Below are 14,411 nucleotides of genomic sequence, written 5' to 3' on the forward strand. Positions count from 1 at the left end.
ACCATTAGCATTTCCAAAGAAAAAAAAACAACAAACAACCAACCAAAAAAAAAACAAACAAACAAACAAAAAAAACAAACACACAAATTAAAAACAAATGTAAAATGTACATTTTCAAAGACAGAATTTAATATTGCGTAGACTTTTCTAAAAATGAATTATACCCAGAAGATGGCACTGTTGTAATCTTTTGACAAGTGTGTAAAGGTAATAAAAATGACCTTCTTTATACAGAAAATACATGAAAGCATTTTTTTTTTATTGTTTTGTTTTTAAATTTGCAATATCTTACAGTAGACTTTATTCACAGTCTGTGTGATGCAGGATTGATAAAATATTTCCTCATCTGAAATGTTTCATGCTCTCTGTTTTGCTTTAGCCACTTTTTAAACATAATATTAATGAGAAACAGAGCTGATGATTTCTACTGCAATGCAGGTATTTTTCTTGTAGAGTACAACAATAATGATGCATAAGAATGAATTAATGCATTGTTTCATAGGATGTCATCACTTGTAAAGCAACTGGAGGTTAATCAGTGAATAACGCCCCTTAATAAAATACAGCTGCTTTGTATGCATGTATATTTTAATGCAGGGTATCATTTGTGTGACCTAAAAGTACAACTGTAATTGCTGAAATGCTTACAAATTTAAACCAAAGAAAAAAAATACATTAAAATACCAAGTAAATAAATTGAGAGATTGCACTGTACTGAGCACCTCTAACTTTACATATACTGATACTGCTTATGTCCACATGGATGGAGATGAGTACAAACGTTTGCTGGAGATAAAACTGTACACTCTATGCACATGACTTTTCAAACAGGCTTGTTACAGTGCAATAAAAATACATTAAAACGATAGTTTCAGGGAAGACGTGTGACATTACAGACACATTTGGTGCACACAGTTTAGGGTTTGTGATATATATATTCATCTTGTGCTTTGTGATATCTGCATGCATTTATTTAAAGTGTTGCTTAATACAATGAAACCATGAAATGATATTTGTTATTATGAAATGATACATGATCTTTTTAACTGTAGGCTGCAGATTGTGGTTGTACAGTGTGGTGGAAAATACATCAGTGTATCTCTGTATGTGACTTTCAGTTCTGTAGGTGTGAACTGCACACAGATGACCTGATGAAGCCCCTCACATGAGTGAAAAAACATTTTCAAGAATAAAAGTTCAGTCACATTGACTTATTACTCTTACTATTACTACTAAACCCTATTGCTTTACAACCAGTCCTAATAGTGGCACAAGTAATCAATAAAATACACCCTGTAAATACTTCTTAATGCTGTCCATACACACGTTCTTATTCCCCACACACATTTTAAGCCAAATAAGTGCAAAGAACCTGTACAAAACAATCTCACTCCGATTTTACTGTCACTGCACACATGATGAACTTCTCTCTCTCTCTTCTCTCTCGTCTGTTCAGTTGTGTATTCACTCCTCCAGCACCTGTAAATGAACATTTACAGCTGTTTTAGATTTTAGTTCCTGAAATGGTTAAACGTTGGTGTTTTAAGCCAACAGCAAATCATTAAGGAACATTTAAAAGGCAATGCAAATTTATATTTCAGTATATACAGGAATTCTTTAATATAAAGCAGTAAATAGTGATGGCTTATTTAAGGAAAAACTGTCATGCATCTTATTATACTGCAATACTTGCACTTATTATAGTAGAATTTCTCTTAACACTATAGGATTGAGCAAGAAATTTCATGAAAATGCATAAAATTTAAACCACTTTATCTTTTATTAACAGAACTGTTACTAGTGTATTTACTAGTAGAATTTCTCTTAACTGCATTGACACTATAGGATTGAGCAAGAAAATTCATGAAAATGCTTTTTTTTATTTTATTTTAAACCACTTTATCATTATTTTATGTATTTTCCAAAAAATAGGATTGGCAGTAGAGTCAACAACTACGATGTCGTCTTGAACAAGAGACATGGGCTTGTTTAATCCACACACTGTATTCCACAGTAGCTAATTATACATCAGCAAAAACTAGTCTTTGTGAATGTATAGTTATAGGGCCAGGTAGTGGTGGGAGATATATACATATAGTACAAATAAAAAGTGTATTAAATCCAGTTTCTACTGTGAAAAACTGTGAAACTGATTTATTTGTCATAATATGTATTACACATTCAGCTGTGGGTTCTGGTTGCCTTAGGGTTGTTTATTCTTTTCTATAGACTGAGGTTTATTTGTTTTCCTGAATTAGTTGAGGGTGTGAACACAGTGAGCTTCACAAGTAAAGATCAACCTCAGGAAATGAAAGTACTAGAGGACTCTCTCACTTTGTTTACTGAGTGTTTGAGCTGTGAGAGGAACCAGAATGCACATCTCTATTTTCTACTGCTAAGAGCTATAGAGCATTTCTACAGTTGACTCCCTTCCGCTGTGATTACATCATGATACCCAGCAGCTGGTAAGGCTTGCAGCAACAGGAAGAGAGGATGCTGGAGCTGCTTTTGACATTGTTTGCTTTTAGGATTGCTTTAGGTGTAATAATTTAGAAAGGTGTTAGCAATCTAACTGAGGCTGTAGCATTTATATTACACTATTTATATTTATAACTGATTATAACTCTGAACTCCTACTGAGCAAGGCACAAAACCTGAACTAGGATTTCTATACAAGATCTCTCTAAGTATTTCTAACTCAATTTGAGATTTGTAAATAGAACAGATTTTGTCTTACCTATGTGTTCTGCTTCAGCTGTGAGTAAACAGTTTCACATTCCACATTGGCCTTCACTAGATGTAAACAAGAAATGCTGAATTAATGTCCACAATCAACTGCAACTAATCTAAATAGCTAAACAGTCATTAATGAAATGAATTGGTCAATAAATCAAAAAACAATAAAAGTTAATGTACATGCAAATTTATATAAATATATACGATAGCTTTACCTTGATTTTTCTGTGCTTTTTTCTGTGGCTTGAGTTCAAGCTCAGTGTAAATCACATCACTGGGTCCAGCATCTTCATCTACAGTGACAGTGAACAGAACAAAACAAACACAGATAACATTTTAATCTGAATCAACCTTTGTAAAAAAAAATGAAAATAAAAAAAAATAAAAAACAGTGTGGGGAATTACAGGTATATGATGGGATGTAGCTGAACACAAATGTGGAGCTTATAGTCACTTCTACATGTAATGGTTTTGAAATTCATGTGTTCTCTTTGCATTTTTTTGTTGTAAAATGATAACTTTATATGAACATTAACTGAAGATTGATATGTATAGCATTAAAACCACTGACAGGTGAAGGGAGCATTAATTATTTTTTTAATTGTTTGTTATTTCCATGTTTGTGCAACTTATACTATTTATACTATTTAACTTATAGCAGTACTGATTATATTATAAGCAATTTCTTGAAAACTAATTATCACACCTTTGTTGGATTTGTACCACCAGCGCACGATCAGTAAAAGGATGATGTTCAGAAAGGCCAAACTCAGTCCCACAGCCACAAATACTATAACAGTATTGTATGTAAAACCTGAGACAGAGGAACGAAAAAGACACAAATGATAAAAAACCTGCCGTCACTAATAATAGCCCAATTTCTAATTTTCCATTTCTGTCCAAACTGTTTTAAAGAGTGTTTACCAGCAATCTCTCTGAGCCTTTCCAATCATATCTACATTCTCTACTGAGAGTGCTCTTCAAGGAGTCACTCATAATCTACTCCTTTCTGCTGATGCTGGTGCCTTTCCTCTATCAGTATTTCTAGTTTGGATCATGTTTCCTTTTTTCTCCTGCCCCTGACACACATAGTATCCCTCAATTATCAATCATTGGCCCTCTCCTTTTAACTACAGGTACAGTATATGCATCCACTTGCTCAGATCATTCAAAAACATCTGAGTTTCTACTGTTAAGCAGATAACACTGATTTATCTCATCATGAGAGCTGTCTTCCACATCATTAACTGTATAAATTCATGATCTAAAATAATGGATGGACTCCAAAGTTCTTAAACTGAACTCTGATAAAACAGATATTTTATTTGCACCCAAAACTCCTTTGTTTTAAAATTCCAGATATTCAGTAGATATTGATGGCATTAACGTTAAACCTTCTACAAATGTTCACAATTTATTCACCATTTTTGACAACACAGTTTCATTTGAACTCTGTATTAGGTCACTCACAACAATCTCTTTATCAGCTCTGCATGACCCTTACTTAGTTTGAAAGAATTCTTGCTTCATGATTTCATCAATTCACAGTTACATTTTTGAAGATCTCTTCATTCTCATTTCTGGTATAACTACTAATCGACTACAAGATGTTTGAAAATATGTTTGTTGTAGTCTTTACTCATACAAAACACACATTAAATGTGTACACTATCATTAACACTGGTTACCCATCTCACAGAGAATCAAACAAACAAACTCTTAATTCTACCACACATGGCCTCGCCGTAACACTCTACACCCTGGAGTCTTAGGTCCACCAGTACTGATCTAGAAGTGGCTCCTAACAAGCAGACTGACAACAATGGGCAGAATATTTAATGCCATAATCCACCTCTAGGCCTTTAACTGCATGTCCATAAACTCAAAACACATGTTTTGTACCAACAGTTTTCCCTTTTTTTCTTCCAGCTAGTCTTTTTTTTTTTTTTTTGATGTATGGCAATATTTAATAACATAAATCTTTATTGCATATCACACTTTGTATGCATATTGTGCAGCTCTAATCTACACCAGTACTGAGTGCTGAGGTGAACCTGAGGTTAATGAGTACTGAAGAGATGATCACACTCACCTGATACAGTCAGTGTAACAGCATCACTGGTGTGTGAGGAGTGTGAGCCTCCTCTCTCTCTTCCTCTACAGGTGTATTTGCCTGCATGAGATGTTTCAGCACTACTGATTCTGTACTCCTGTTCACTACTGACACCAGAACCATCTTTATTCCAGCCGTAGATCCAGTCAGAGTCCTCTTCATCCTGTATGTCACATCTGAGAGTGACAGTCTCTCCTCTGTACACCTGTTCATCAGGATTTATGGACACCACAGGTTTTGGGAGCGCTGTACAAAGATAATAAAATATTTCCTGAAATAATTAGTATGCTTTTGATTGATTGTTTTTCATGAGTGTATAGAGTTTAGAAGATTTTGGAAAAGAATGTAACATTACACATGGAACTCTGAAAAATGTTTTGGACAAGTTATAACCACTTGCACCAAAAAGTCCAGCGTCTTCTACAGATCCTGATTATAATCATTTGGTATTGTGTTAGATGTATTTATAGTAAAGTATTATTCAGATTTATTTAATAAAATGAACAGGTGATTGAGATTTTTAATATAAATAACTGTTGTTTTGTTTAATCCATTTATTTAACATCACATTTTATTCTGTATAATTCCATGTTTTGGTCATTGGTAAGGAAGCAGAGTGGAGCAAAAGAAAAAAAAATCCTACAATTACTCGCAATCCTGATGTGATCTGGCTCCAGGTCTCTTATGTATGATTTCCAAAGTGATTAGTCAGCACTTATAGAGACAAAGCAGGTGATTTATTTACAGTGTAGCTTTAAGGCCTCTGGTATCAGACACACGCTGTACATTCTTTCTATATTGATCATAATTTAATATTCTGTAGTGAGTGTTTCAGCACTAATGTCTGTGTTTCAGTTACAGTTATAAACACCATTATGAGTCTGATTAACATGAGTGCTGTGTAATTATAATTTCCATCTTTCTCCTACCATGAGATTTATTATCCCTACATAACACTGATATCTGATAGTCTGTGTCTCTTATAACAGAGATTCTCTTCCTGATGAACACACACTCAGCTGTACTTTACTTTAACTTTTGTCTCATTGTTCATGAATGACATGCTTTAAACATATCTAAGATACAATAAGAAATAACTTAAAACATGCAGTGAAAGAGTAGAAACCATGACGTACCTCTAACTGTAACTGTAACTGGATCACTGAGCTCTGAGTCGTAGTTTCCTCTGCGTGCTTTACACTGATACACTGTTTCTCCTGCATTAGAGACTGTATCATGGAGTGTGTTGGTGTCTTCAGCTACTTGGACTCGATCTTTGTACCAGAGAAAAATCCATCCATTAGACAGCAGATTACAGTTCAGAGTAACTCTGTCTCCAGTGTAGACGGAGCTCTGAGGACTCACTCTCACAGTCGGTTTGGGTTTTTCTGTTGATATGAAATGATGATGATATTAAAGTTTTCCTCTTTACAACATAAACAATAGTTTTATCATCTTAATCATATGATTTGTGTCTAATAATGCATTTATATTCAGCATTTGTTAAACAAGTAGTGCATAAATACACACTCTTAATGAATTCATCTTCATAAGTGTGTTCACTATTATACACAGCACACAGTGAATGTACAACTATACCATTAATCATTACTAGACTAAGTAGAATAAATAAATGAAACATTGTTTTTTTCGGAATCTGTGACATTTTAAAGCAATATTGTGACCTTAATCCACACTGCATGGAGTGATGTGATGCTGAAATTATATATATTGGTGTGAGGAAGAGATTAACACACACACACACACACACACACACACACACACACACCTGACACAGTGAGTGTAACAGTGTTGCTGGTCTCTGAGGTCTGAGAGTCGTTTCTTCTTCGTCCGCTGCAGGTGTATTTAGCGCTGAGAGACTCTACAGCAGTGAATGAATATTTACTGTTCTCAACAGAGGAGAATATTTGGACACCATCTTTATACCAGTGGTACATCCACTCCGTGTCTGCATGTCCTTGTATTTCACATGTGAAAGTGACTTCCTGTCCACTGAATATCTGTCCATCAGGCTGCAGAGTCAGAACGGCTTTTGGTGTCTCTGTACAGTTACAACAAATACATCAAATCAGTCAAACACACCCTTCTCTGACCATCTGATATTTAATCAGTGTGTTTTGTAATGATTATGTGTATCAGTGCATGTTACAGGAGTGTAAGATCAGACATGTACCTATCACTGAGAGAGTCACTTCATTACTCCATGTTGTTGACCGTCCATCAACTGACCCGTAACAACTGTATTTGTGACTCTGATCTACATTTATAGTGTAGTTATTTTCAGCAGATCTGTGACTATAACCACCATCTTTGTACCAGTAGTACGGTCCATTTCCTCCTGAAATCCTACATGTGAGTGTAACCGTCTCTCCTCTGAATATTTGTGGTGAATTCGGCTCCACAGACAGAACTGGTTTAATCTCTGCTGGAAAAGTCAAAAAGCAAACACACACTGTCAATGTAAATAACTTAAATTCTGCATGACAATGTACAAACAATCTTCTCCACCTTAATACAAATCCAACATGTACACAACATAGGCAATAAAATATGTATAAATCACCTTGAGCTTGTCCGACTCGGATAAGTGAAATAAGCACTAAAAAGGGAAGAGGAACAGAGAATGTGATGTAACGCTGACTTGTTTCTTTTCTTTAAGAAGACAAATGAGAACAATGACACATACTGCAACAAAATAATCTATATTTAGTTTCACTTCAGCTATAAGAAATGCAATATATCGACCTGTTTCAATAATGAATGGTGTTTAGAAAAAGCTATTTTCACTCAGGTCACTATGCTGCTCATTACTGTCTCATGTTTAATCTGATCCACATCTGCTAATCTGAAGCTGGATTACACACTTCCTTCTCTGTGTCTCACATGAGAAAGGCGCTCCTGTGCACTAAATCTGTGGTGTAATACATACAGGATGATGTCATATATGAGGAAAAATCCAATCTCTGTAGCACATACAGGATAATGAACACACACAGGATAATGAAGACACACAGGTTAATGAACACACTCAGGTTAATGAACACACACAGGCTAATGAACACATACAGGCTAATGAACACATACAGGCCAATGAACACACTCAGGTTAATGAACACACACAGATTAATGAACACACTCAGGTTAATGAACACACACAGATTAATGAACACACTCAGGTTAATGAACACACACAGGATAATGAACACACACAGGCTAATGAACACAGAAGCTAATGAACACACTCAGATTAATGAAAACACAGGTTAATGAACACACTCAGGTTAATGAACACATTCAGGCCAACGAACACACACAGGTTAATGAACACACACAGGGTAATGAACACTCACAGGCTAATGAACACACACAGGCTAATGAACACACACAGGCTAATGAACACAGAAGCTAATGAACACACACAGGTTAATGAACACACTCAGGTTAATGAACACACACAGGATAATGAACAACACACAGGTTAATGAACACACTCAGGTTAATGAACACACACAGGATAATGAACAACACACAGGTTAATGAACACATGCAGGCTAATGAACACACTCAGGCTAATGAACACATACAGGTTAATGAACACAAACAGGTTAATGAACACATACAGGTTAATGAACACATACAGGCTAATGAACACACACAGGCTAATGAACACATGCAAGCTAATGAACACACTCAGGTTAATGAACACATGCAGGCTAATGAACACACTCAGGCTAATGAACACACACAGGTTAATGAACACACATGCATAGCTAATGAACACATACAGGTTAAGGAACACACACAGGCTAATGAACACACACAGGTTAATGAACCCACTCAGGCTAATGAACACACACAGGTTAATGAACCCACTCAGGCTAATGAACACACACAGGTTAATGAACCCACTCAGGTTAATGAACACACACAGTTTAATGAACACACACAGGTTAATGAACACACACAGTTTAATGAACACAGGCTAATGAACACACTCAGGTTAATGAACACATACAGGTTAATGAACACACACAGGTTAATGAACACACAGGCTAATGAACACATACAGGCTAATGAACACACACAGGTTAATGAATACACACTGGATAATGAAAACATACAGGATAATGAACACATACAGGCTAATGAACACACACAAGTTAATGAACACACGCAGGTTAATGATTAACACACACAGGTTAATGAACACACAGGCTAATGAACAAACACAGGCTAATAAACACACACAGAATAATGAACACACACAGGTTATGGAACACACACACAGGTTATGGAACACACACACAGGTTAACGAATACACACAGAAAAATGAATACACACAGAAAAATTAACACACACAGAAAAATTAACACACAGAGGTTAATGAACACATTCAGGCTATGATTGTGCAATGTACTGAAAAATGTCTGTCACAGACACGTCTGTGAGAATGATTGTCGAGTGTAAATCCAAAAATTGGCGTGGCTTTTAAAGGTCAAAGAAGTTCTCTTAAAGCTAAGACATCATAGAAGGTTCATTCAGTCTTCCCTTTCTTCTGAAACAGGTGAACCTATCACAGAGCAGGACAGAGTCAAAACGGAAATGAAGATCTTCAAGGCTGGATTACATGGTCAAAGTAGAAGTAGAAGATCTTGCTGTTGCAGATTTGGCAATCATCAGATTTTCTCAACAAGAAATGTACAAGGGAGAGATTGCTGCCTTGCAAAATGGAAGATCTGGAGTAAAGAGGAGCTGTGATATTCATAACCTTCATCCAGTGTTGATGGATGGTGTGCTCAAAGTTGGTGGAGGACTTAGTAGAGCAGTGATGCCAGAAGAGATGAAACGTCCTGTTATCTTGTCAAAGGAACACCATGTATTCAAACTCATCTGGCAACATGTTCATAAAAACTAGGTCATGCTGGAGGAAACCACATGTCAACACTTCGAAAAAGGTAATGAGTTATAAATGCAAACTCTGCCTGTAGAAAAATAATTTCAGAATGCGTTGTCTGTCAACGTCTACAGGGCAAGATGGGAGAACAAACAATGGCTGACGACTCATGCATTAAAGTTTGATAATGGCACAAATTTCATTGGAGCAGAAAGAGAGCTCCAGGCAGCTTTGAACACACTGGATCATGACAAAGTCCAGCGTACATGTTTCTATCAGAGGGACTCAAATGGACTTTAATCCCCCTGCTGCATTGCATCACAGTGGCGTGTCGGCGCGGCTCATTAATCTGGTCAAGTGGTAAAGGTGGACAATGCATTATTGCCCATTATTGTTCTCAACACTGGTGCCCCTCAGGGGTGTGTACTTAGTCCACTTCTTTATATTCTTTATACAAATGACTGTCAGAGTCCAGTCACCACCACTCATTACTTTAACTATGCAGATGATACTGCCATTCTTGCATTGCTTAATAAGGACAATGATTCTTTTTTTTTGACTATCAATGCTCCATAGCACATTTTAGTAAATGGTGTGATTCCACCTTAATATCGCAAAGACTAAGGAACTGGTTTTCAGCTCTTCCAAAACACTGACCCGTCCTTCCATTATTATCATTAAGGGAGAGATGGTTGAAAGGGTGGACCATTTCAGATATCTGGAAATTACATTGGATAAACATCTCAACTTCAATCAGCACACTCTGGGTATTTACAAGAGTTGTCAACAGAGACTTACAGTTATTCGTAAACTTACAGTGAGAAATTTGCAAAGATTTCAAACAAACTTCTTTCACGTTGTCATTATGGGGTATTGTTTGTAGAATTTTGAGGAAAATAATGAATTTTATCCATTTTAGAATAAGGCTGTAAAATAACAAAATGTGGAAAAAGTAAAGCGCTGTGAATACTTTCCGGATGCACTGTAAATATCTGTCTGTTCAGTGTACTCTGCTTCTTCTTCTGTATCGAAGTTTTATTTAGCCGGTTCTTATGCATGGTGCCATTTCCATATGCTAACAGTTACCAATAAGAACAAACTCTTGAAGATTCCTAATTGAGCGAGAAACATTATTGGTATTCCCACCCCTAATTTATCAGACTGTGTCATTTTATATACGTTCCGGAAGGCACATAAAATTTTAATTGATCCAGACCACCCACTTTATCAGTATTTCAACCCCCTTCCTTCTGGCCGCAGGTATAGACTACCCATGTGCAGAAAGACCAGTTATGGTAGGAGTTTTGTTCCTATGGCTATACGAGCGTTAAAAACATAGGTAATCAGCCATTGTGATGCCATCTTATGCTCTGGCATTTGTTGTATGATCCTGATGTTTTCTTTTTATCCCCTTCTCCCCTCTATGCCTGTGATTGTTTATGATGGTTAATATGTATGGTGTTGCTGTGTTTATGTTTTTCTATGCACCCACGGTGGAAACAAATTTCCTCTTTGAGGACAAATAAAATTATTTATCTATCTATCTATCTAAAGAAGGTCTTGCACTCCACTCTCTCACAACAATCGTTGGATGATGAGAATTTACCCACCATCCTTTGTGAAATTAAAGCTATTCTTAATGACCTCCCCATCACAAAGCTTTCTGATGATTTAAACAACTTGGAAGCTCTTACTCCCAATCATATTTTACAGATCAGATCAAAACCACTTCTTCCAACAAGGCTTTTTAAAGACAGTGATCTGTACATAAACACGTAAACAGCGACAAGTCCAATACTTGTCTGACCTTGTTTTGGAAAATATGGGTCAGAGAATACCTTCCACTGCTCCAGTAATATCAGAAGTGGATGAAACCACACAGAAATTTCGTTGTTGGTGATATTGTGATCATCATGGATCCAGCAGCTTCACAAAGTTCTTAGATACTAGACAAAATAACTCAGACATATCCTGACAATAGAGGACGTGTAGGATCTGTACAGCTCAAAACTAAAACAGGACTACAGGACAGACCTGTGTTTAAAATCTGCCTGTTTATAGAAGACACTAAGGACTGATCTCTAAAGAAGATATATACACACACATACATATTCTGGCTCCTTTTGTAATTTAAGGGATTGTAGTTGCACACCAACAATTATGGGGTCGGTGTGTAGGAACCATTGTATATAAATGTATGTGTACTGCCTGTATTTTGAGGCGGTAACCACTGGGGGGGGGGGGGGGGGGGGGTCAGTGTATGGAAATTATATGCTGTGTTCACACAGAAGCAGTAAGAGGACGAGGAAGTTTTGGTGGTGGGAGCATGTACGGCTGCATCTGAAATCTGCATACCATGAGATGCATTAGATTCAGTACCTACAGCTCAGCCGCTGATACAGTATGTACGGATCAGTATATGTGTGGAGTATGAATACAACCTGGAAATACTACATCCGACATGTTAGTGCCGACATGAACACCCTTACACCACCCAAGCCAACAGCTATACTGAAAATAAAGTTAAAGATAGCTGATACAAATCCATACAATTGCAAGCATAACAACTAAGTTTCTAAACTTCTCTATAATCAACTTAAATATTCCACCATACTATAAACATTTTGAACACAACAACATTATCAACACTATCTTTTTTTATTTATTTAAAAGTAAGAACATTATATTCTGATCATATATTCTTCCTTTCATACCTTATACGAAACAAAAAATGTTCATCCATGATAAAAGCCCACGAAAATATCACAAACCAAAATCTGATTCATGCTCAGAAAAAAACCCATGCCACCTCAGACACTCTACAACCCCAAATAACACACAAATCCTGAAGATGGTAGATTTTAGATTCTACACATATGCACTAAAATGAACCAAAAGGTCCTCGCTGCAGTCTGTAATGTGATTAGATTAGATTAGCTTGCATTGGATTAAATCCACTACGTCCTACATGTTGTAACGCGCATGCGCCAACTGCAGACACAGTATGTCACTGTTATCCATCTATGGTTAGGGTTGGGGTTAGTGTTAAAGTTAGAACATCCAGTACGTATTATATCTAATCTAATGTCATTACACTACAGGCTGCAGTGAGGACACACCCACTTAACAGCAATCCACATAAACTATGCTGAAAACAAAAAATATTTAGTCCCCTCTGACACCATTGGAACAGCAGGCCAAGTTATTGTTACTGCTGCAGACTGAAGACATTTGGGTTTGAGATCAAAAGATGAAAAGGAGAAGAGAGGTTAGAATTTCAGCTTCTGTTTCCTGGTATTTATATGTAGACGTGTTAAATGACATAGAACATAGCACATTTCTTTCAGACCACCCAATTGGTAGATACTAGGAAATAAAAGCTGAAATCCTAAACTCTTGTCTCATATCCATCTTTTGATCGCAAAACCAAATGTCTTTGGTGTACAGCAGAAACAAATGAATAGACCTTGCCGTTCCAATAGTTTCAGAGGGGACTGTACTGTACCCTCCCACTGATATCATTATTAATGCAACTAATTAATACTATTCTATATATAAATGTAACCCTTACCTTAACCTCGGTAACCTCAGTAACCTCAGTAACCTCAGTAAGTTCTCACATGGGCTCAACTCAAATGAACTAACTCACACAACTGATATGGATGTACACTGATCCAACAATCATATCAGTGACTCTTACGAAAATGTTCTAATCACATATTAACCTCATCACACAGGACATTAGACTTCATCTGAACATATTGTTTTAAGCCACCACTCACTCTAATGAAGACACAAAGAAAACATTTACTCACAGATCGTCACACGGAGTGGACGGAGCTCCATCCTGTCACACTGATGAAGGATTGACTGATCAGTGGTCTGTGTTAAAGCCACTACACTTCCTGTGTTCTTACACACAGAGAGAAAGAGAGAAAGACTTCCGTTCTGGTCAAAGTTGATGCGCTCTTTTCAGGTGAACCCAGAAATTATAACAACAATTTGCAGAACATAACTTTATTCAACTCCTGAACTTGTACAGTTCCTGTGCTTCTTCACTCAAGTTCATAATTGATCTCAACAAGACATCCAGTGGACCTTTCTGGAAAGATTTTTATCTTGTTTGATTGAATAAGCAAGCTAACTCTTTTAAAAGAATGAATTCTTTCCTAAATCAAGAAACTTTCCAATAGTTTTAGAGGGGACTGTATGTACTAATCCCATAAACGAGTGTTTAGATCTTTTATATTTATTAATCCCCATACTTAATGTGTGTTTTGATCTTTTATATTTACTAATCCCCATCGCTAATTCATGTTTAGGACTTTAATGTATGCTGCAGTGGCATCTAACATTATGTTCATCTTTTATTATTAGCTCAGCTCACTGAGTGCTGTTAGTGTTTGCCACAGAAACTAGAGTGAGAACATGCAGGTGTGATTGTTTTAAGTTTGGCTTTACTGAGAATGTGAAAGACAGCATTTCCTCACCTCTCACACAGCTCAACTACAATAGAAACCAAACCACAATAATGTTTCATGTCTTAACTGTTAATCATTTAAACTAAAAGTCACATATTTGCTGAAGAACAAATAAACTCTTTGTGTAATAATGTCAATTAATCACAAAATTCATTGCTAGATATG

General features: G+C 36.4%; 1 protein-coding gene across 1 annotated transcript; it reads right to left on the minus strand.

Moving 5' to 3' along the window:
• Window positions 1-138: 138 nt before the first annotated feature.
• On the minus strand, window positions 139-13,611 carry LOC128610719 (B-cell receptor CD22-like). The gene is made up of 10 exons (XM_053630137.1): window positions 13,581-13,611; window positions 7,434-7,469; window positions 7,044-7,295; window positions 6,639-6,911; window positions 5,986-6,237; window positions 4,829-5,095; window positions 3,443-3,550; window positions 2,952-3,029; window positions 2,738-2,793; window positions 139-1,479 (listed from the first exon to the last, which is right to left on the minus strand). The coding sequence occupies exons 1-9, from the start codon at window positions 13,609-13,611 to the stop codon at window positions 2,738-2,740; spliced, it is 1,353 nt and encodes a 450-aa protein (XP_053486112.1). The 3' UTR covers window positions 139-1,479.
• Window positions 13,612-14,411: the final 800 nt, after the last annotated feature.

The sequence above is a fragment of the Ictalurus furcatus genome, chromosome 7 (genome assembly GCF_023375685.1).
Source record: "Ictalurus furcatus strain D&B chromosome 7, Billie_1.0, whole genome shotgun sequence".
NCBI lineage: Eukaryota > Metazoa > Chordata > Actinopteri > Siluriformes > Ictaluridae > Ictalurus > Ictalurus furcatus.